The sequence below is a fragment of the Neophocaena asiaeorientalis genome, unplaced genomic scaffold, assembly GCF_003031525.2.
Source record: "Neophocaena asiaeorientalis asiaeorientalis breed wild unplaced genomic scaffold, Neophocaena_asiaeorientalis_V1.1 scaffold14, whole genome shotgun sequence".
In the NCBI taxonomy this organism is placed as follows: domain Eukaryota; kingdom Metazoa; phylum Chordata; class Mammalia; order Artiodactyla; family Phocoenidae; genus Neophocaena; species Neophocaena asiaeorientalis.
The window spans coordinates 4,098,223-4,123,562 of NW_020175192.1; the positions used below are offsets into that span (position 1 = coordinate 4,098,223).

Consider the following 25,340-nt stretch of genomic DNA (forward strand, 5'->3'; position numbering starts at 1 on the left):
CGAAGGGTAGATGGAAGACACAGAAAATAGGCACTTTCATTATGTGTCTTCTCATCTGCTATCTTGGCCTGCTTGTCTTATCATTTTCCCTATTCACTTTGTCTCTCTCCCAGGCTTGCAGTTATAAAATTTATTCAGAAAAACTGCCACTAGTATAAGAAATAGCCACATTACTGAGCCACACTACAATTGCAATGACTGCTAAATGCTGTAATAGATAGAGGAAGTTAGAAAATTGGGTTTAAATGTTAATCCAAGGAAGATGGGATGATTCTTAAATATTAGACGACAAAGGCTACTATCAACTTTCTATATAATGTTTTCACTTAATATCGATCTATGTTTATCATTGAGAAGTCTATGTTTTTAATTTTTTTTTATGTATTTAAATATTCAGGGGATTACTGCAGTTGGAGAATGTCAGTTATGGAATTCAGCCGTTGGAATCTTCAGCTACATATGAGCATATGCTTTATCAGATAAAGGATAATGAAATTGATTTTCCCCCCCATAGCAGAAAATAATTCTACAACCCAATTGGCAGATCAGTCCTACAAAATTTTTGTGAAATCAGAAGTGAGTAACCCCTTTTATGGGATCTTCGTTTGTGCAACTTTTGATACACACATTCATGTTGAAATTTGTTACATTTGGAAAACAAATTTAAACTGATGTTGATGATACATAAACCTTCTCTTGTAAGGTATTTATTTAAAATATTTTCTGTTTAGTCATATAATATTTAAAAATGTAATAGATATAAACATATAATCCAAAAATCAATATTCACACGTATACTTAATTGCAAGTATTCTTAGGCATATATGCACAGTTGCACTGTTACTGAATTTGCAACCTAATAATATAATGATACTCAAATTTGCTGATTCTGACACTGTCATCAGTTTTGCCAGTGCATTTTTTTCTTTGTAAGAAAGTGTTATTTTGATAGAAAAGGTAAAAGTAGGAAAGAGGCAAGAAATCATCTGAAATGTCATTGTCTAGATATAGTGCTGTTAGAACTTTGGAGTATTTGTTCTAATTCTTTTACTGTATCTAGTTATAAAGGTTGATTTATAAAAGAAGATTGATTTAACAAAAAATTATCTAATCATATATGCTTCTTTGAAATTTCCCCTTAAAATTGCTGTTAAGAGGATAATTTTCTCTTATCATTAAATTATGTTACATTTATTATTATTTTAAATTAACATTAGTTAATGTTGATTTAAAATTAAATGTATGCATAAGGAAAATAAGAAATGACCATAATACTGTTTTCTAGAGAAAATGTTGTGTGGAATTCAGGGCGATTATTTTAATTTGTACTCTTTCATGCTTTTTCATATACATGTATATATATAAACTTAAAATATCTACTTTACAAAATTATGGCATATTCTGCATATTTGTGTTTTTACTTTAATCCAGAAATGAACAGCAGTAATGTATCAAATTTTTGAGCATTCACACTTTTTTTTTATAAATACCTGTATCTAAGAATAGGCATATTTCCAAAGTTTTTTAGATATATATATACATACTAAATTCCTCCTTCAGAGTGATTGCACAACTTTACATTTTGCCATCAGTGGTTAAGGAAAGGAATCTCTGTCCACATATTCTCATGAAAATTAAGATATCCTGTTTAGAGAAGCAGAACAAAATCTTAACGAATGAAACTTGTATTTAATTTTTGATGATCTCCATCTCACTGTTGCTTTAATATGCTTTTATTTATTTTGCCAAAGATGTTGGTACAAATACAGATTAGTAAAATTGCCCTTTCAGAAAGTCATAAAAATGATAAAATATAATCATATATAGAAATGAAAATTTCATTTTTAATGGAACTGAGATGTGACCCCTAACCCTATGCCATCTGCATATTGCAGTACAACACTGGACACAGTTGCAGACCATTTTCATAACTGAAATAGAGCAGTGTCACATGAAGTAAATTGGATAACTTTAAAGGATTCCATGAATTCTCTTCTGTGGCAGTGGGCAAACCTGAAGGGATTGACATGCTTTGGGAAAGACAAAGAGCACTGCACTGGAAGCCATCCCCCTCCAGTGAATCAGCAATAAGAGAGGGATGGGAAGAGACAGAGATAGCATACAGTTCCAGCTGCCTTAGCTTGAAGTTCCCGTCGGTCAGGCTGTAGCCACAAGAATTTGGCCGAGTAACATCATCCTTCTGTGTTTAAATGTTCTCATCTGTAAAATTCCAATAATAAAAATAATCCCTAACTCACACAAATATTTTAAAGATTCCATAAATTTATAATTGAAAATGACTTAGCATATATGGGAAAAATAAGTGATCAATAAATATCGCTACTACTACTATTAACATTTGCTCTCTCTAGTTTCTAATGTAGTAAAGCAGCGTAACTGGAACTAATTATGGAAAGTTTGGATACAAAACAAAATGCAATAATGAAATAAAAGAGACTAAAAGTTCAGAACCTAGAGAAAGCCAGGGATATCACTGCAGGAATGAATGGAAAGAATGGGTACTGACATGTTTGTGAATTAAATGATTGCTTTTCACCCTGAATTAGATAGGCTTAAATCTTTAGTTTTAGAGAAGCATGTTTTCCCAAGAATGTTTTTACAAGCACAAATAGACAAAGTGAGTATCTTCAGTAAAACAGATATTTTAAAGAGAGAGAGGAAAATAAAATAAAAGCTTATATTTTAGGCATATTTTGACATTTATGAGAGGAAACACAAATAAACTCATAATCAAGGTGAAGGCCTTCATGATAACCAGTGAAAAGTAGAACAAACAAAATACATAAAGGGCTCACCTGTTAAAGACATATTGGACACATGCATTTACCCTGCCCCTTCCTTAAACCCCACTAAAGCGAAAAGGAGTTTTTAACGTGGCATTAACATACACACACAAACAGAACGGAAGAATAGTAATAACATTGGAAGTTGAATAGCAGATAGACAGCTGATTTAGCCACTAAAAAGCTGAATCCTTAACTGGCAATTGGGATAGGCTATAGGAAACTTGATACGCACTACAGAACTACTCAAATGTTTTTGGAACTGCAAGTCCGAATACCTTAGGAAATGATATTAAGGGTGGGCCTAGGAAGAGACGTGGTTGAAAATAAGTTGTATAAATATGTATAAAACCTGATTTCCTCTCCTAATCGATTGTTTCTGTTGTAAATTAAACTTGGCACACTAGATATTGGGAAACAGGTTTACACAATCCAAGATGTTCATTAGAACCCAGGAGGGAATGAAACCACCCAAAAGAATCAAAACTAACCATGTTGACAGCAGGGTTTTCCCAGCAAACAACGCAGACAATTTACTGTCTGTGAAGAGAGCAGGCCATAAGCTCCGTACGTGGTCATAGATGTTGGAATAAGCTGTCAGATGCTCAATGCCTGATACGAAGGGGCACTAGACATGTGATGAAACAATTGAATATGGTAGATAGAGACATGGAAAAATTCAAAGTGCTAAAGCCTGAGGTCCCAAGGAATAGAGAGAGTGAAGAAAACAAAATGACAATATCCTCAGAGAGGTAGGAGAAAATATTTCACCACAAAATAAGAACAGAGTGCTATGTAAAAAATAACACTGAGCAGATAACAGTTCTTGGAAGGTAAAAGCATGCTGAACCTATGTAAAAACTCAAAAGAAAGTTCACAAGATAAAATTCCAGAAATCACACAAAAACTAAAATATAAACAAAAATGACAGGGAAATTTGAGAGATAAGAAATTCAGTTAAAATAACAATATGGGTGATGTAATCTGAGTTCTGGTACAAATAAACATAGAAAATTGAGTTGAATAAATCATAAAACAATCCAAGAAAAATTCTCAGAATGATTTAAGTGGAGGTTCTGGACCAATATTTTTAAAAATCTGGTTTTTTATATATAAAGAAGATGCAGAATGGCATGGTCTTACTTAGCAGCAATATTGGAGGTTGAAAGGCAATACAACAGTTACTTAAAAGGAGGAAAAGTGATTTCCAGCCTATAATTCTATACCCAGTCAGAACTATAAAATTGAGATTTTTTTTGGTTGAAGCCATTTCTTTCCTCCCTATTGTGAATTGTCCTTCCTAATGTGTGAAACGAAGCACACTTTTAAAAAAAGAGACTCTAATCTCATCCCGAATGAAAATAATAGCCAGCCACAATCACAACCAAATTCATAAGGGGTAGTTGCCAAATACAGTGAACTTTCAATCAGATCAAAAGATGGAACAACTATGTACGCTTCCTCAAACTGTATTCTTGAGAACCACTATTAGGTCAAATACCACTAGATTTTGAAGCAACCAATTCCCGACTGTCAGTGGTTTAACATCACATATGTGCTTTGCTCAGGCAAAGACCAAGGTAGATGAAACTGCTGGTTGTTTCCTTTTCTAGCTTCAACACGGGGCCCCAAACTGTCCCCCACTAGTTTTTGAATCTAGACAGGAGTTAAGGGAAAAGAGTGTCTATATCATCCCCTCTTTGATGCTGCTGGCCCTGGACAGCTCTCTCTCACAGACTTCTCTCTTGGAGAAGGAGCAAACATCATTCTTGGATAATTGGCCATTTCTTATAAAGCAAGTATAGCAACTGCCGGGCCATTACTGGTCCATGGCCTTTTAGGCATGGGGCCACACAGCAGGAGGTGAGCAGCGAGTAAGCGAAGCTCCATCTGTATTTACAGTCGCTCCCCATCGCTCACATTTCTGCCTGAGCTCCTCCTCCTGTCATATTGGTGGTGACATCAGATTCTCATAGGAGTGCGAACCCTACTGTGAGCTGCACATGCGAGGGAGGGATCTAGGTTGTATTCTCCTTATGAGAATCTAACGCCTGATGATCTGAGGAGGAGCTGAGGTGGTGATGCTAGCGCTGGGGAGCAGCTGCAAATACAGATTATCACTGGCAGAGAGGATTGACGACACAGAGACCATCATAAATCAATTGCTTGTAGACTCATATCAAAACCCGATCAGTGAGTGGCAAGTGAAAACAAGCTCAGGGCTCCCACTGATTCTGCATTCTGGGGAGTTGTATGATTACTTCATTATATATTACAAAGGAATAATAACAGAAATAAAGTGCACGGTAAATGCAATGTGCTTGAATCACCTGAAACCATCCCCACACCCAAGTCCAGGGAAAGCTTGTCTTCCATGAAACCAGTCCCTGGTGCCAAAAAGGTTGGGGACTGCTGAATTATAGTATAAGACTTGTGCTTGTAATATAGTCAAGAATGTCTAACTAGGGAGTAGAGAAAATGGCTTCTCCGGGGGGGGTACACAATATCCCAGCAATCTGTTATCCAGTCAAGTTTCCATTATACTCCAAAAACGTGTGCTTTTTCAAAGACTTTGCGACAGTATTACATAAGTCAGTAAAGAAAACAGGAATTGAATGAATTTAACAGATTTTGGTAGAAAACCACAGAATCATGGCAATAGTTTCAGAAATACCATTTGGCAACATTCAGTACACGTTCATGGTAAATAGTAGGAATAGAAAACTTCCTTGATCTCATAAAGAGCATCTATTAGCATCCGCAGCTAATGTAAAGAATGTAAATGACCGAATGCTCCTGTTATGGACTGCAGGCTTGTGTTCCCCCAAAATTCATGTTTTGAAACCTTAACTTTCAATAGGACGGTATTAGGAGTTGAAGCCTTTGGAAAGTAATTAGGGTTAGATTATGTGTGAGGGTGGGGCCCTCATGGTGGGATTAATGCTCATACAAAAAGGAAGAGGCACGGGATCCCTCTCTCTGCTCGCCATCACATGAGCGTACAGGAGATCTGCAAAGTAGGAAGAGTGGTGTCACCAGCCATCACATCTCCTGTGTCTTGATCTTGAAGTTTCCAGCCTCTAGAAATGTCAGAAATGCATGTTTGTGGTTTAAGCCACCTAGTCTATGGTATAGTTGTTACAGCCCCAAACTGAAGAAAACCACCCCTGAGATTAGGGATAATGCAGGGTTGTTTGCCTTCACTACTTCCAGTCAACATTTTACTAGAGTTCTTAGGTAGTGCAAAAGGAAAAAGAATAATAATAAAGGGTATAAATTTTTGAAAGGAAAAATAACCCTATTTCTTTAGCGATCTAACTCTCTACATAGAAAGTCCTAAAGAATCTCCATTAAGGCAATCCGGACCAATTAAGAGAGTCTAGCAAAGTCACAGGGAAAAAGAAAGACAAGATATTCATTTTCCCCAAATTGACCTGTAGTTTCAGTGTAATCCCAATCAAAATTCCAGAAGACATTTTGTAGAAATTGATTGTCAAGTTCATAAGGAGATGCAAATACCTACAAGAGTCAAAGAGTTTTGAAAATTGAAAAAAAGAACAAGGTGAAGAACTTACATTGCTTTTCCTTAAGCGGCCAGATAGTAAATACTTCAGGCTTGTGGGGCATATGTTCTGTTGCAGCTACTTCACTCACCCTTTGCAGCGTGAAATCAGCATAGACAAACTATAAACAAATGGGGGTGGCTGTGTTCCACTAAAATATTGTTTTACAAACAGGTGGTCATACCATGGGCCGTCGTTTGCTGACCCCTGCTGTGGAGAAACATATCGTGGTTTTGGTATAAGGGTAGGCGTATAGGACAGTGGAGCACAATAGATGAGAAGTAGACCCAAGTGCTCTTGCCACAATTATTACCCACAAAGGTGCTAAGGCCTTTGAAAAGTAAAGAATGATCTCTTCATCAAATGATGGAAGAAGATGGGATTTCCACATGGAATAAAAAGGGAATTGACCCTTATTCCAAAAACATGAATTAAAGCATAGTCAAGGCTAAACATAAAATTTCTAGTAGGGGACTTGGAGACACCACATTAATGAGCCACAAGCCTGTGAAGAGATGTTCAACATCATTAATCACCCAAGAGCTGCGAATTAAAACCTCAGTGAGGGGGCTTCCCTGGTGGCGCAGTGGTTGAGAGTCCGCCTGCCGATGCAGGGGACACGGGTTCGTGCCCTGGTCCGGGAGGATCCCACATGCCACGGAGCGGCTGGGCCCATGAGCCATGGCCGCTGAGCCTGCGCGTCCGGAGCCTGTGCCCCGCAGCAGGAGAGGCCGCAACAGTGAGAGGCCCGCGTACCACAAGAAAAAAAAAAAAAAAAAAAACCCCAGTGAGATCTCAGTACAGACTGACAAGAATGCATGCAATGCAAAAGATTGACAATACCAAATACAGGCAAGAATGTGGAGCAATTGTCATTCTTATTAGTTCTTGGAGAAAAAGCAGAATGATCAAACTACTTTAGAAAGTAATCTGGAACTTTTGTACTACTTTACGCATATACAAGTATCATGCGGATCAGGTTTTCCAATTCTAAGTAACCAAGAAAGAATGAAAGACTATAACTGCCCAAAGACCTGTCCATGAATATTCATAGCCACTATATTTACAATAGCGAAGATGATTAAATAATCCAAAGGATCATCAATAGTTAAATCTATAAACAAACTGTTTTGTGTTTCTAAAATGGCACATTTCGTAGCAATAAAAACAAATGGATCAGTAATCACAGCAACACAGATGTGTGCTGAGTGAAAGAAGCCAGATATAGAAGAAGACATGCAATATGATTCCACTTGTGTGAAATTCTAGGGTAAGTTATTGTAACCTATGGTGAGAGAAAGCAGATGGCTGGTTGCCTTGAGACTTGTAGGCTGTTAACTTGGAAGAGGGTGATGGAAACATTATTTATTTTAGTGATGGAAAGGGTTGCATGGGTGTAAATATTGCTACCAGTTCACGTAACTTTATTCTTAAAATAGATGCATTTTATTGAGGGTAGGCCACAATAAAGTTAATATAAATAATTACAAGTACAAAAAGGATGATAAAATAGAGGTAACGTTAGGGGGAAAGTTAATGGGAATTTGTTTAGCTTGAAGGTTGGGGTGAGGGACCAAGAGGAAGGTTTTCAGAGGAAGGAACAAGGATTCTCCCTCATTTCAGTAACTTTTTTAGAGGATTCTAATTCTCAAGATTATAAGGTGAAAGCTTCTGATTTGTTCCTAACATTTTCATAATCTCACCAGCTTATTTACTCAGTGGGCATCAATCCTCTTATTTCTCTAATATCTATAGCTTTATGTATTTGTATATGTATCTACCACCTAACTATCTATCTACCTATATCTCTCTATCTTTCTGTCTGTGTATCTATCTATAACTCTGTATGTGTGTGTGTGTGTGTATGTGTGTGTGTGTGTGTGTGTGTGTGTCTGTATGTATATAATTATATAATGTACCTGATAATTACAAACAATGTAAAATTTTTTAAATGTTTTATTTAATTCATGTTCTCTGTTTTGCAGAAAAATTCTGGTGTGCTGTTGAAAAGAGTTCTGAAAATACAAGTCATTATGGATAAAGCCTTGGTATGCATTATTGATATATTTCATTGTATCTTTTTTGTATTTAAATTGAAAGGGGACATGTAAAAGAATCTTTATTTGCAATGCAGATGTATGTCACTCTGTTCAAAATCTGTATCTCAGTATAGCAGTACATAAAAAATGTTGTCAGTTGCCTTTCCATTGGCATGGGGGAATCAATACCAATATTTATTAGAAAGAATGTAAAACTTCATATATAAGGGAGGATTGTATTGCATTGTAATCTATTGGATTATAACTAGTTGCATATACTTCTGGATCCACCCAAAATTGTGGTGAAACTCTTCCTTAAATCAATTTCCATTTTAAAATAAGCTATTTCATTTATTACTCAATTGAAGATCCTTTTATTAAATACTATCTTTTATAAGATTATTTTATGCTGTATAACTGCTTGGGTTCTCTGTTGGAAATTCCATTTTTAAAAAATAGGAAGAATAATTCATAGGAACATATTTGATTACAAAACTTTTTGTTTATACAATTAGTTTTAGCAAAAACTTATGGGCAGGCAGCAAGTTAATGAAAAAACTTGCTTTGTCCATTATCACTAGTAATTTTGTATAAGTCTCTCAATGAGTTTCATGATGTTCTAGGTTTTTTGCATAAAAGGAAATATTCAGATCTTTAAATAGTTTTTATAAAAGTATTAACAGGAAATAATGATATGACACTAGCTCTGGGACCCCTGGGCCCTGCAACCAGACTCCAGGACCCAGCTCTGCCTACCAGTAGACTGGCAGGAACCCCAGGACTTGGCTTCACCCACCAGTGGGAGGGCTACAGCCCTGGAGTCTTCTGGACCTTGACTCCGTACAGCAGTGAGCCAGCACTATCCCCAGAACCCCCTGGAATTTCACAGTCAGCTGCCTTATGACCTGGTCCTGACAACCAGCAGCTGGCAGCCTGTGCCTGAGGCAGCAGTGGCAACCACCTGAACCAGGAGCCAAGAAAGCCCACCAGACTTCCCACATAGTCAGCCTGCCACAACAGGAAGACCCACACAGCCCACATTGGGGAATGACTAGAGTCTATACCACAGGTGAAGAGAGTGGAGAATGCTGTTGGAACACACAGGAGGTCTTCTGCAAAAGGCCACTCTCCAGCATTAGGAAACACAACCAACTTATCAGGTACATAAACATACAAATACTAACTTAGGCAAAATGAGGCTACAGAGGAACACATTCCAGATGGAGGAACAAGATCAAAGCCCACAAGAAGATCTAAGTGAAGTGGAGATAGGCAACATACTTGAGAAAGAGGTCAGGGTAGTGCTCATAAAGATGATCAAAGAACTTGGCAGAAGAATGGATGCACAGAGCAAGATGTCAGAAGTTTTAAGCAAAAAGTTAGAAAATATAAAGAATGACCAAACATAGATGAAGAATACAATAGCTGAAATGAAAAATACACTAGAAGTAATCAATAGTAGACTAAATGATACAGAAGAATAGATCAATGAGCTGGAAGACAGAGTAATGGAAATTACAGATGTGGAACAGGAAAAAGAATGAAAGGAAATGAGGACTGTTTAAGAGACCATTGGGACAACATCAAGCACACTAATACTTGCATTTTAGGGGTCCCAGAAGGAGAAGAGAGAGAGAGAGAAAGGAACAGAAAACATATTTGAAGACATAATAGCTGAAAACTTCCCTCACATGGGGAATGAAACAGATATCCAGATCCAGGAAGCCCAGAAAGTCAATATAGGATTAAGCCAAAGATGAACATACCAAAACATATAATAATAAAAATGACAAAAATTAAAGATGAAAAGAGAATATTGAAAGCAGGAAAAGGAAAATAAAAAATAACATAAAAAGGAATTCCCATAAGGCTATCAGCTGACTTTTCAGCAGTAACTCTGCAGTCCAGAAGGGAGTGGCACAATATATTTAACGTGTTGAAAGTGAAAAACCTACAACCAAGAATACAGTACGCAGCAAGGCTCTCATTCAAATTTGATACAGGGATCCAAATCTATACAGACAAGCAAAACCTAAAATAGTTCAGCAACACAAAACCAGTGTTACAAGTAATGTCAAAACAATTTTGCTAAGAAAAAAGCCAGGTCCAAAAACTGGAAACATAAAAATTATGAAAGAAAAAAGCTCACTAGTAAAAGCAAACATACAGTAAAAGTAGGATATCATCTCACATGCAAAGATGGAAGGAAGGTTAAAAGACTTATGTCTTTTAACAAAGTCACCTGTATCCAGAATAAGGAATAAGGAGATACATAAAGCAATTAGATGTAAAATGAGATATTAAAAACAGTGATTGTGAGGGGAGGAGAGTATTCATGCATGGTTGTTAAAATGTATTTGAAATTAAGAGATCAGCAACTTAAAACAGTCATTCATATCTATATATCTATATCTTTATAAAAACCTCACAGTAACTGCAAACCAAAAACCTATACTAGACACACACACAAAAGTAAAAGGAATCCAAACATAACACTAAAGATAGTCTTCAAATCATATGAAAAGGGAACAAAAGAAGAAGAAAGGAACAAAAAAGACTTATAAAAACAAGTCCAAATCAATTAGCAAAATGGAAATGAGAACACACATATCAATAATTACTTTAAATGTAATTATTGGCGCCAATAAAGAAAGAAATAGAGTGGTTGAATGGATACAAAAACAAGACCCGTATGGCCTGAAAGACTCTCACTCCAGATCTAAAGACACACAGACTGAAAGGGAGGGGATGGAAAAAGGTATTCCATGCAAAAGGAAATCAAAAGAAAGACAGATTAGACATACTTATATCTGACAAAATAGTTTTTAAAAAGGGACTGTTACAAGAGACAAAGAAGGACACTACATAATGATCAAGGCATCAATCCAAAAAAAAAGATGTATCAATTGTACATATACATGCACCCAGCATGGGAGCACCTCAATCTGTAAAGCAAATATCAATGGACATAAAGGGAGAAATTGACAGTAACACAATAACAGTAGGCAATTTAGCGCCCCACTTGCATCAGTGAACAGATCATCCAGACAGAAAATCCGTAAGGAATCAAAGGCCTTAAGTGACACATTTGACCAAATGGATATATTGGTCATTCCATCCAAAAGCTGCAGGATGCACATTCTTTTCAATTGCACATGGCACATTGTACAGGATAGATCACGTGCTAGACTATAAAACGAGCCTCGGTAAATCTGAGAAAATTGAATTCATATCAAGCATTTTTTCTGACCACAATGCTATGAGACTAGAAATGAACTACAAGAAAACTACTGCAAAAGACCCCCAGACACATGGAGGCTATATAATATGCTACTAAGCAACCAATGGGTCACTGTAAAACCAAAGAGGAAATAAAAACTTCCTGGAGACAAATGAAAAGCAAAACACAGTGATCCAAAAATCTGAGACACAGCAAAAGCAATTCTAAGAGGGAGGTTTATAGAGACACTAGCTTGTCTCAGGAAACAAGAAAAATCTCAAACAATTTAACCTTACAGCCAAGGGAATTAGTAAAAGAAGAACAAATAAAACTCAAAATTAGTAGAAGGAAAGAAAGCATAAGGAGAACAGAAGAGAAATAAATGAAATAGGTATAAAAGAACAACAGAAAAGACCAATGAAACTAAGAGCTGAATCTTTGAAAAGGTAAACAAAATTGATAAAACTTTAGGCAGACTCATCAAGGAAAAGGAGAGAGGGCCCATATCAGTACAATCAGAAATGAAAGAGGAGAAGTTACAACTGACACCACAGAAGTACAAAAGATCATAAGAGACTACAGTGAACAACTGTATGCCAATAAAATGTACAACCTAGAAGACATGGACAAATTCTTAAAAATGTTCAGTCTCCCAAGACTGAACCAGGAAGAAATAGAAAATAAGAACAGAACAATTGCCATTAATTAATTTGAATCAGTAATTTTAAAACTCCCAGCAAACAAAAGTCCAGGACCAGATGGCTTCACAGGTGAATTCTGCCAAACAGTTAAGAGAAGAGTTAGCATCTATTCTGCTCAAACGATTCCACAAAATTGGAGAAGAAGGGACCCTTCTGAACTTATTCTGCGAGAACAACATCACCCTGGTATGAAAACCAGACAAAGATATCACAAAAAAGGAAAATTACAGGCCAATACCACTGATGGACATAGATGCAAAAGTCCTCAACAAAATATTAGCAAACCAATTCCAACAAGGCATTAAAAGGATCATACACCATGATTAAGTGGAATTTATCCCAGGGATGCAAGGATTTTTCAATATCCACCCAAAAAATCAGTGTGTTACACCTACAGATAGCCAACAGCCACATAAAAAAACAGATGTTCATCTCAATAGATGCGGAAAAAGCTTTTGACAAAATACAACCTCCATTTATGAGAAAATCTCTCCAGAAAGGGGGCATAGAGGGAACATACCTCAACATAATAGAGCTCATATAGCACAAACCCACAGCTAACATAATACTTAATGGTGAAAAGCTGAAAGCACTTCCTCTAAGATCAGGAACAAGACAAGCATGTCCTTGCTCACAACTTTTATTCCACATAGTATTAGAAGTCCTTGCCACAGCAATCAGGCAAGAAAAAGAAATCAAATGAATCCAACTTGGATAGGAAGAAGTAAAATAGTCACTGTTTGCAGATGACATGATACTACGCATAGAAAATCCTAAAGACACCGCCAAAAACTAGGAGAGCTCATTGATGTATTTCATAAAGTTTCTGGATGCAAAATTAATATACAGAAATCAGTTGCATTTCTATAGACTAACAGTGAACTATCAGAAGGAAAAATTAAGAAAACTATCTCATTTTACCACTACATCGAAAAGAATACTCCCCAGGAATAAATCTAATTGAGGAGGTGAAAAACCTGTACACAAACAGATGGAAACATACACTGTTTCCATAGATTGGAGGAATTACTATTGTTAAAATGACCATACTACCCAAGGCAATCTACAGATTCAATGTAATCTCTATCAAAATACCAATGGCATTTTTCACAAAACTAGAACAAATAATTCTAAAGTTTGTATGGAAACACATAAGACTGCGAATAGCCAAAGCAGTGCTGAGGAAGAAGAACAGAGAAAGACATCACACTCCCTGACTGTAGACTATACCACAAATCTGCAGTAATCAAAATAGTATGATACAGGAACAAAAACAGACACATAGATCACTGGAAGAGAATAAAGAGCCCAGAAATAAACTCATGCACTTATGGTCAATTAATCTACAACAAAAGAGGCAAGAATATACAATGGAGGAAAAAAACAGTCTTTTCAATAAGTGGCGCTGGGAAAACAGGACAGCTACATGTAAAAGACTGAAATTAGAACATTTTCTCACACAATATAGAAAACTAAACTCACAATGGATTAAAGACTTCATGTAAGGCAGGAGAGCATAATACTCCTAGAAGAAAATATAGGCAGAAAACTCTTTGTCGTAAATCATAGCAATGTTTTTTTGTTTTGTTTCATTTTCATTTTTTTCATCTGTCTCCTTGGGCAAAGAAAACAAAAGAAAAAAATAAACAAATGGTCCCTAATTAAACTTAAAAGCTTTTGCCCACCAAAGGAAACCATAAACAAATATAAAGTGAACCTACTGAATGGGAGAAAATAGTTGCAAATTATATGACTGATAAAGGGTTAACATCCAAAATATATAAATAACTCATACAACTCAATATCAAAAAACAACCCGATTAAAAAAAAATGGGATAGACATTTTTTCCCAAGAAGACCTGCAGATGGCCAACAGGCACATGAAAAGATACTCAACATCACTGATTATCAGAGAAATGCAAATCAGAACCACAATGAGATGTCACCTCACACCTATCAGAATGGCTATCATCAAAAAGGCCACAAATAACAAATGTGGTTAAAAAGGAACACTTGTACACCTGTTAGAGGGACTGTAAATTGATGTAACCACTGTAGAAAACAGTATGGTGGTTCCTCAAAAAATTAAAAATAGAACTAACATATGATGCAGCAATTATACTCCTGGGTATATATTTGAAAAAAATGAAAATATTAATTGGAAACATACATGCACCCCAGTGTTCATAGCAGCGTTATTTACAATAACCAAGGTATGGAAACTACCTAAATACCCATCAACATATGAATGGATAAAGATGTGATACACACATGCACGTGCACACACACACACACACACACACACACACACACACACACAAAGATACAGGAACAAAAACAGACACATAGATCACTGGAAGAGAATAAAGAGCCCAGAAATAAACTCATGCACTTATGGTCAATTAATCTACAACAAAAGAGGCAAGAATATACAATGGAGGAAAAAAACAGTCTTTTCAATAAGTGGCGCTGGGAAAACAGGACAGCTACATGTAAAAGACTGAAATTAGAACATTTTCTCACACAATATAGAAAACTAAACTCACAATGGATTAAAGACTTCATGTAAGGCAGGAGAGCATAATACTCCTAGAAGAAAATATAGGCAGAAAACTCTTTGTCGTAAATCATAGCAATGTTTTTTTGTTTTGTTTCATTTTCATTTTTTTCATCTGTCTCCTTGGGCAAAGAAAACAAAAGAAAAAAATAAACAAATGGTCCCTAATTAAACTTAAAAGCTTTTGCCCACCAAAGGAAACCATAAACAAATATAAAGTGAACCTACTGAATGGGAGAAAATAGTTGCAAATTATATGACTGATAAAGGGTTAACATCCAAAATATATAAATAACTCATACAACTCAATATCAAAAAACAACCCGATTAAAAAAAAATGGGATAGACATTTTTTCCCAAGAAGACCTGCAGATGGCCAACAGGCACATGAAAAGATACTCAACATCACTGATTATCAGAGAAATGCAAATCAGAACCACAATGAGATGTCACCTCACACCTATCAGAATGGCTATCATCAAAAAGGCCACAAATAACAAATGTGGTTAAAAAGGAACACTTGTACACCTGTTAGAGGGACTGTAAATTGATGTAACCACTGTAGAAAACAGTATGGTGGTTCCTCAAAAAATTAAAAATAGAACTAACATATGATGCAGCAATTATACTCCTGGGTATATATTTGAAAAAAATGAAAATATTAATTGGAAACATACATGCACCCCAGTGTTCATAGCAGCGTTATTTACAATAACCAAGGTATGGAAACTACCTAAATACCCATCAACATATGAATGGATAAAGATGTGATACACACATGCACGTGCACACACACACACACACACACACACACACACACACACACAATGGAATACTACTCAGCCATAAAAAGTAATGAAATTTTGCCATTTGCAACAGGATGGATAAACTTGGAGGCTCTGTTATGCTAAGTGAAATAAGTCACAGGGAGAAAGATAAATATGTATGATACCATTTATATATGGTATCTAAAAAATAAAGGAAACTAGGAATATAACAAAAATGTAACAGACTCACAGATATAGAGAATAAAGTAGTGGTTACCATTGGGAAAAGGGAATGGGGAGCGGCACAATAGAGGTAGGGATTCAGATGTATCCACCATTATGTATAAAGCAAATAAGCTACAAGGATGTATTGCACAACACAGGGAATATAGCCAATATTTTATAACAACTATAAGTGAAGTATAACCTTTAAAAATCGTGTGTCACTGTGATGTACATCTGTACCTTATATAATATTGTACGTCAACTACACTTCAATAATATATTTTTTTAAATGTAAACATTTCATCAGTAAAATCCTGTGTAACCCCGTGATATTATTGTAGTCTGTCTTATTTCTTCTTGTGTAATCAACCACAAAATAAATTATTTTACATTAAATATCCAATTGTTGTTTAAAGAAATTAAGGAAAGGAAAAACATATTTCATATTTACTATTTCCAAACTCTACATTTCTTCTCCTTCTCACAGGTTGGTTTTTCTGATATTTCTGTTTAACCTGTAGTAATTCATTTGAATTCAGTTTTTGTTCATCTGAAAGTATCTTTATTTTATCTCTGTTTTTAAATATTGTATTTGGAAACAGAGGAATAGGAATAATACAAAGAACAGCTATATTCTCTCTACTCAGATTTATTAATACTATTTCCCTTTATTACTTGTGCTGTCTCCATGTAAAAGTAAGTTGTAAATTGCATTTGTAGCTTATTTTTCAGTGTGCGTTTACATAGAATAAGATCATATATATCCACAATCAAGTTATCCATCTAAGTAAAAATAACATCATTGAAATACTTTTTATCAAGTTTACTTGATTGCATTGTGGTTGGATGATGTGAGCTAAGTGATACTGTGTTTTATATTCCAATGTTTTATGGCCTAATATGAGTCAATTTATATAAAAGTTTCAGGTATACTTTAAAAATATCCCTCTCCTTTTTTATATAAGCTTGTATATATGCATATATCAAAGCTTGCTTGAGTTTTTAAAACCTTTAATATTTTTGCTGTAAATTTGCTGCTTGTTGTAAATTTGTCAGCTTGAGCTATTAATGATTATGAGAGCTATGTAAAAATCCCTCACTATGATTGAAGTTTTCTATATCTAAATTTGTTAAATTATATATGTGTGTGTGTATATATATATGTATATATATAGTTGCTCTACCATTAATTATAAGTAAGCTTAGAAATATGTGTGCACACAAAATTAGAAATGTTTCAGTGAAAAATGTTGTGATTTTTTTCCCTTGAATGAAGACATGTTCTTGAAATTGTTCACTATGTAGTGCTCAGAGCTCTGTGTTTAGAAAGTACATGTTTTTCTCCAGGATATACAGTCATGTTGTCTTATGGGAATGAAGACAAAAGATGGCAACACAGCTGAGCAGGCAAAAAAGACTTAGGAGTTTAGTTAGAGATTTGAGTCCTGGTTCTTACCCTTATTAGTTATGCAGTCTTGGAACCTTAACTTTTGATCCTAAATAACTACATGCATAAAGAAGAAGATACTCATCACCATCACATTTTAATATGTAATGTCCCTAGGCTTAAATCTAGAACTCACTAAGCATGTGATAAGTCTTAATTCTGCTTTTGTCCTTTCACTTGAGCACTGCATTATTTTAACATTTTTATACCCATTGAAACGTGGTAGTTTAGTCATTTTTATTAGTGATTAAAAAACAAAATTTGCCTTTCGGTATGATTATATGGGCTCTGAAGAGGCACTTGCATCTAAGAAAGTTGTCCATATCTTTAGTCTCATCAACACTGTGAGTATTTATGTTTCATATTTAAATAAGAAACATTCATATTAATACAGTAGCATTGTTTGAATAAATAGCATATGCACTTTTATAAACTATATATTCCTACCAACTAGTTTCTTCCACCGATGGATTTCATCTCTAAAAATTAGTAAATCGAATATATTAGCATTACATAGAGAGATATAGTGTTATATTTATGATTACCTAAAACCATATATCATGTATCTTCTGTTTTCAGATGTATTCTCAGCTTAAAGTTAACTTCTCTGGAGCTCTGGTCAGATCAAAATAAGATTTCAACTAATGGGGATGCTAATGAAGTTCTACAAAAATTTGTGTCATGGAGAGAAAAATTTTTATTTCAAAGGTCCCATGATATGGCATACTTATTAATGTAAGTGATTTATTTTCATTGGTATAAAGTTTATCAAATTACTTGTAAGTTAACCATCAAAATTATATACAAAATTTATTATTTATGATGACAAGACATCTCAAAAATAGATTATGTGGGTACTGTGTTGGCAAAATGCAAGCTGTAAAAATCTAATAAAATGTAAGACACGAAAGCATTGTAGGCCATTATCCTCAGAGTGGGCTGCTTACCTATGGAAGTTTAAAGAACTGATATTATGGAAAGCCTCGGGAAAACATAGGGCCTCTATGGTTTTAAAGATTTTCTCAGAGGTAGATAATTGAAACCAGCATTTTAACATTAAATAAAGCATACATTAGTTAACAGAATGCAATAATTGCATGTAAAGCTGGTTACACTGGACAACATAAGTATGGTAATGTGGTGACCTACTGGTACTTCTATCCTGACCTAAGGTGTAGCTGTTTAACTGCTTGCACTGTAACTGTCACGAGTCTTTATATACATTTTTATTTTACTAGTTTGATTATTTTCGATGGAAAAAACAGAAACACAATTCTGAAGATCTTAAGCAATATGGAATATATTTATGAATCTCTGGGTGTCTCTGTAGAATTTAAGGTCAGGCTTGGGGATGGAGGAGCAGCATTAACTAAGGACTGAAATGTGTGAGGGCACAATACATCCCATCTCTCTTTTTCCTAGTGACTGTGCTGCATATTGTCTTTCTCATTCTGTCCTCCAATCCAGCACTTTTCATGCAGTCTAAGGTTTTACCTGCGAATCATGGCAGTAATCTACCCTGACTTTTATGTCTTTGCATTATATCCATCCAGTGTTGACAACAGTGGTGATTAATTTCTGGAAGGATTAGGCACTGCTGGATTTTAAGCTATGTATCATACGATGCTAAAGTTGCCTTTAGAACTTAATTTTGTAGGCACCGTGGGAGATTACCCAAATACAAAATGATTGAAAGCATTAGACATGATACATAATATTCATGTCTAAAAGAAAGCAGCAGCATTATTGAGGAATCCAATTCTTAAAAGATCATTAAGTTTTTAAAAATTTAAAGTGCGTTTATCCACAAGAAAAATTTTATTATTTAGTTATAGGGACCATCCTAATTATGTAGGAGCAACATATCATGGAATGGCATGCCATCCAAAGTTTGCTGCAGGAATTGCTCTGGTATGCATTTTATTCCCATCTCTCCAGTAACTATATCACAGTTTGAAATTTAATATCCACTTCAAGGAACAGAAGTACATATAGTATATCTACCATTTTATTAAATTAATATTCTTATAGTGCTTTATTTTTTATTTTTTTGCGGTACACAGGTCTCTCACTGTTGTGGCCTCTCCCTTTGCGGAGCACAGGCTCCGGACGCGCAGGCTCAGCGGCCATGGCTCACGGGCCCAGCCGCTCCACGGCATGTGGGATCTTCCCGGACCGGGGCACGAACCCGTGTCCCCTGCATCGGCAGGCAGACTCTCAACCACTGCGCCACCAGGGAAGCCCTATAGTGCTTTATTTTTTACTTTAATCCTCAAATGTTATCATTTTTAAACAGCTTTTTATTGTGGTAAAATACATATCCCATAAAATTGACCATCTTAACAATTATAAGTGCACTGTGTAGTAGTGTTGTCTATTTACATTGTTGTGAAACAGATGTTTAGAACTTTCACCTTGCTTAAATGAAAGTCTGTACCCTTTGACCAACGAGGCACCATATTCCACACCTCTACCCTCTGGCAACCACCATTCTACTGCCTGCTTCTGTGAGTATGATATTTTTAGATCCCACATATAGGGTGGATCATACAATATTTGTCTCTCTGTGTCTGGCTTATTTCTCTTAAAATAATACATCCAGCTTCATCCATATTTTTGAAATGGTGGGATTTCATTCTATGTATTGCTGAATAATATTTCATGATACTTATATACATATATATTTATATGAATTATATATATAAATCCTATCATAGTATACATTTATCCATATATAGAAACATTCTCTTTATGCATTCATATGTCAGTGACCACTTAGTCTGGTTCCATATCTTGGCTGTTATGAATAATGCTGCACTTTACATGGGAGATGGGAGTGCAGATATCCCTCTGAGATAGAGTTCAGTTACTTTGTACATTTACCCAGAAGTGGGTTTGCTGGATCATATGGTATTTCTGTTTTAATATTATGAGGAATCATTATACTGATGTCCATAGTGGTTGCACCATTTTATAATCCCACCAGCATTTCACAGAATATATTTTATTCATTACATCCTCACTAACAGTTGTTTTTTTTGTTGTTGTTAGCTATCGTAATAGGTATGAGGTGATATCACATTGTGGTTTTGACTGTATTTTTTTTGTGTGTGTGTGGTATGCAGGCCTCTCCCATTGCGGAGCACAGGCTCCGGACGCGCAGGCTCAGTGGCCATGGCTCATGGGCCCAGCCACTCCGCGGCACGTGGGATCCTCCCGCACCAGGGCACAAACCCGTGTCCCCTGCATCGGCAGGCAGACTCCCAATCACTGCACCACCAGGGAAGCCCCTTGACTGTATTTTTATGATCACTAGGGATACTGAGCATCTATTCATATGCTTTTTGGTGTTTTGTGTATCATCTCTGGAGAAATATTTATTCAAGACCTTAGCCCATTTTTTAATTGGATTATTTGATTTTCTTGTTGTTGAGCTATAGGAGTTCCTTTTTTTTTTTTTTAACTTTGCTTTCCCTTCATCCAGTACCCAATCACTGCACCACCAGGGAAGCCCCTTGACTGTATTTTTATGATCACTAGGGATACTGAGCATCTATTCATATGCTTTTTGGTGTTTTGTGTATCATCTCTGGAGAAATATTTATTCAAGACCTTAGCCCATTTTTTAATTGGATTATTTGATTTTCTTGTTGTTGAGCTATAGGAGTTCCTTTTTTTTTTGTAACTTTGCATTGCCTTCATCCAGTTCCCCCTCCTCTCAACCCCTGCTCCCAGTACCCACAAATCTAGTCTCTTTTTTATGAGTTTATTTGTTTGTTTTGAATTATAATTGACCTACAACACTATGTTAGTTTCTTTAACGTAGTAATTCGATATTTCTATACACTTCAAAATGATCACCACAATAAGTCTAGAAATGACATGTCACCATACAAAGATATTACATAGTCATTGACTGTATTCCCCAAACTACATTTTGTGCCCGTGACTCATTTATTTTGCAGTTGGAAGTTGTATCTCTTAATCTATTTCACCTTTTTCTTTCCTTACCCAAACCCCTCCACTCTGGCTGCCACCTGTTTGTCCTCTGTATCTGTAACTCTGTTTCAGCAATTTTTAAAATAATAATTCTTTTCTTAAAATATATTTACTTAGTAGGTTGCACTGGGTCTTAGTTGTGGCAGGTAGGCTCCTTAGTTGTAGCCCCCGGGGGTCCTTAGTTGCAGCTTGCCAGCTCCTTAGTTGCGGCACACAGGCTCCTTAATTGTGGCATTCGAACTCTTAGTTGCAGCATGCATGTGATATCTAGTTCCCTGACCAGAGATTGAACCGGGCCCCTTGCATTGGGAGCCCAGGGTCTTATCCACTGTGCCACCAGAGAAGTCCCTGTTTCTGCTTTGTTATGCTTTTTCATTTGTTTTTAGATTCCACATATAAGTTAAATTGTACAGTATTTGTGTTTCTCTGTCTGACATGTTATACTTACTATTACATGCTCTAGGTCCATCCATGTTGTCTCAAATGGCAAGATGTCCTTTATTATGGCTGTGTAGTATTCCAGTGTGTGTGTGTGTGTGTGTGTGTGTGTGTGTGTGTGTACATATATTTATTCTTTATCCATTCTTTTATTGATGGACACTTAGGTTGCTTCCATACCTTGACTATCATAAATAATTCTGCAATGAACATAGGGGTGCATACATTTTTTCCTTTAGTGCTTTTGTTTTCTTATGGTGAATACCAAGGAGTGGAATTGTTGAATCATATGGTAATTTTATTTTTAATTTTTTGAGGAATCTCTGTACTGTTTTCCATAGTGGCAGTGTGAACTGACATTCCCACAAGGAGTGCACAAGAATTCCCTTTTCTCCACATCCTCAACAATAGTTGTGGGTTGTTTTTATTTGATAATGGCAGTTCTCTCACGTGTGAGATGATATCTCATTCCAGTTTCGATTTGCATTTCCCTGATGATTAGTGATGTTTAGGAATGTTTTCATGTGCCTATTGGCCATATGTATGTCTTCTCTGGAAAAATATCTATTCAGATCCTCTGCTCATATTTTAATTGGGTTGTTTTTTTCAGTGTTGAGTTGTGTGTGTTCTTTGTGTAATTTTAATATTAACCCCTAATCAGCTATATCATTTGCAATTATCTCCTCCCATTCAGTAGGTGTCCTGTTGTTTGGTTAATAGTTTTCTTTACTCTGCAGAAGCTTTTTAAGTGTGGTGTAGTCTAATTTGTTTATTTTTCCCCTTTGTTTTTCTTGTCAGAGGAGACAAATACAAAAAGTTACTAAGATGTCAGAGAGCTTATTGCCTGTGTGTTCTTCCAGAAGTTTTATGTTTTCAGGTGTTACATTCAAGTCTTTAAACTGTTTTGAATTTATTTTTGTGCAGGATGTAAGAGAGTAGTCCAGTTTGATTTGTTTGCATGTAGCTGTCCAGTTTTCCCAACATTATTTCTTGAAGACGCTGTCTTTTCCCTATTATATATTCTTGCCTCCTTTACCAGAGATTAATTGCCCATATAATTGTGGGTTCATTTCTGAGCTCTCTATTCTATTCTATGCCAGTGAACTATTGGTCTGTTTTTGTCCCAGTACCATACTGTTTTGATTACTTTAGCTTTGTAGTAAAGTTTAAAATCAGGCAGTGTGGTACTTCTAACTTTCTTCTTTCTTAAGATTGTTTTGGCTATTCAGGATCTTGTGTTTCCATAATCATTTTGGAATTGTTTACTCTGGTTCTGTAAAAAATGCCATTGGTATTTTGATAGGAATTGCAGTGAATCTGTACTGTCTTGTGCTATATGGTTATTTTAACAATATTCATTCTTCAAATCTTTAAATACAGTATATAATTTCATCTATTTGAGCTGTATTCAGTTTCTTTCATCAGTGTCATGGTTTTCCAAGGATAGGTCATTTTTCTCCTTAGCTAGATTTATTCATAGATATTTTAATCTTTGTGATGTGATTGTAAGTGGGATGTTTTTCTTAATTTCTCTTTCAGATAATTTGTTGTTAGTTTATAGAAATGCAACATAGTTCTGTAAATTAATTTTTATCTGGCAACTTAAGCATGTTCATTGGTGAGCTCTAGTAATTTTGGGGGTCTGTCTTCAGGATTCTGTCTATATAGTATCATGTCACCTGCAAACAGTGTGACCATTTTACTTCTTCCCTTCAAATTTGGATTTTTAAATTTCTTTTTCTTGTCTGATTGCTGTGGCAAGGACTTTCAATACTATGTTGAGTAAACGTAGTAAGAGTGGGCATCCTTATCCCATTCCTGATCTTAAAGGAAATACTTCCAGATTTTCACAACTGAGCTGTGGGCATGTCATATATGGCCTTTATTATTTTGAGGTATGGTCCCTGTATACCCACTTTGTGGTGAGTTTTTATCATAAATGGATGTTGAATTTTGTCAAAGGCTTTTTCTGCCTCTGTTGAGAGGATTGTATCATTTTTCTTTTTGAAATTTTTAAAGTGGTGTATCACATGGATTGATGTGTGGATATTGAACCATCCTTTCACCCCTGGGATAAATCCTACTTGATCATGGTGTATGATTTTTTTTAATGCATTGTTGAATTCAGTTTGCTAATCTTTGATAATACAGGAGTTCTTATACTTTGAATATTAACCCCTTATCAGATGAATGATTGGCAAATATTTTCTTCCCTTCTGTAGATTGCCTTTACATTCTGTTGATTGTGCCTTTTGAAGAACAAAGGTTTAAGTTTGGCTTAGTCCTGTTTGTCTATTTCTGCCCCTGAGGTCAGTGATTTTTGAATCATATCCACAAAATCTTCGTCAAACCCAATATTGTGAAGTTTTTCCCCATGTTTTCCTCCAGAAGTTTCACAGTTTGCTGTCTTACATTTAGATCTTTATACCATTTTGAGTTAATTTTTGTATATGGTGTAATATAAGGGTCCTACTCTTTCTTTTGTATGTGGATACTTAATTTTGCCATCACCATTTCTTGAAGAGACATTCTTTTCTCCATTGAGTATTCTTGTTGAAGAAACTGTCCTTTTCCCCATTTTGTGGTCTTGGCACCCTTGTCATAGGTCATTTGACCATATACATGATGTTTTATTTATAGGCTCTCTATTGTATTCAATTTATATATCTTTATGCCAATACCACACTCTTATGATTACTAGAGCTTTGTAATATGTTTTAAAATCAGGAAATCTGAGTCTTCCAACTTTGTTCTTCTTTTTCAAAAAATTTATGTATATTCATGTCCCTTGAGATTCCATATGAATTTTGAGATTATTTGTTTCTATTCTTGCCCCCCAAATGCTATTGGGATTGTGGTAGGGATTTCATTGAATCTACAGATTGCTTTGGGTGGTAATGACATCTTAACAATGTTAAGCCTTTCAGTCCATGATCGTGGAATGTCTTTCCACTTATTTGTGTCTTCTGTACTTACTTTCAGCCATGTTTTGCAGTGTCTGTGTGCAAGTATTTCATCTCATTAGATAGGTTCAGTCCTAAATGTTTTGCTCTTTTTAATGTTATTGTAACTGAAATCATTTTGTTATATTTTTTCAGATTGTTCATTATTAATGTATAGAAACAATCAATTGTGCTGATTTTGTATCCTGCAACTTTGCTGAATTCATTTATTAGTTCTCACAGTTTCTTTTATGTGGAATATTTGTGGATTTCTACATATGGGACCATATCATCTGCAAATGGAAATAATTTTACTTTCTTCTTTCCAAGATAGAAGCCTTTCATTTATTTTATTGCTTAATTGCTCTGGTTTGATCTTCCTATACTATATTAAACAGATGTGGCAAGAGTGAGTACCCTACCTTGCTCATAATATTAGAAGAAAAACATTCAGGATTTCACCATTGAGTGTAATGTTAGTTATGTTCTTTTATCCATGCTCTGTGTTATGTGGAAGTTGTTTTCTTTTTTTTTTAATTAATTAATTTATTTTTGGCTGCATTGGGTCTTTGTTGCTGCACGCAGGCTTCTCTAGTTGCAGCAAACAGGGGTTACACTTCATTGCGGTTTGCGGGCTT

The 25,340-nt window shown here is 35.5% G+C and overlaps 1 protein-coding gene across 1 annotated transcript in view; it reads left to right on the plus strand.

Annotated features, from left to right (window-relative positions):
- The window catches only part of LOC112413120 (A disintegrin and metallopeptidase domain 3-like), a 107,429-nt gene that overhangs the window by 26,740 nt on the left and 55,349 nt on the right, over positions 1 to 25,340 (plus strand). Inside the window, 7 exon segments of the mRNA XM_024764982.1 lie at positions 398 to 500; positions 502 to 576; positions 8,353 to 8,414; positions 17,595 to 17,667; positions 17,903 to 17,919; positions 17,921 to 18,058; positions 19,153 to 19,234. Of these exon segments, the coding sequence (XP_024620750.1) occupies positions 398 to 500; positions 502 to 576; positions 8,353 to 8,414; positions 17,595 to 17,667; positions 17,903 to 17,919; positions 17,921 to 18,058; positions 19,153 to 19,234 (550 nt within the window).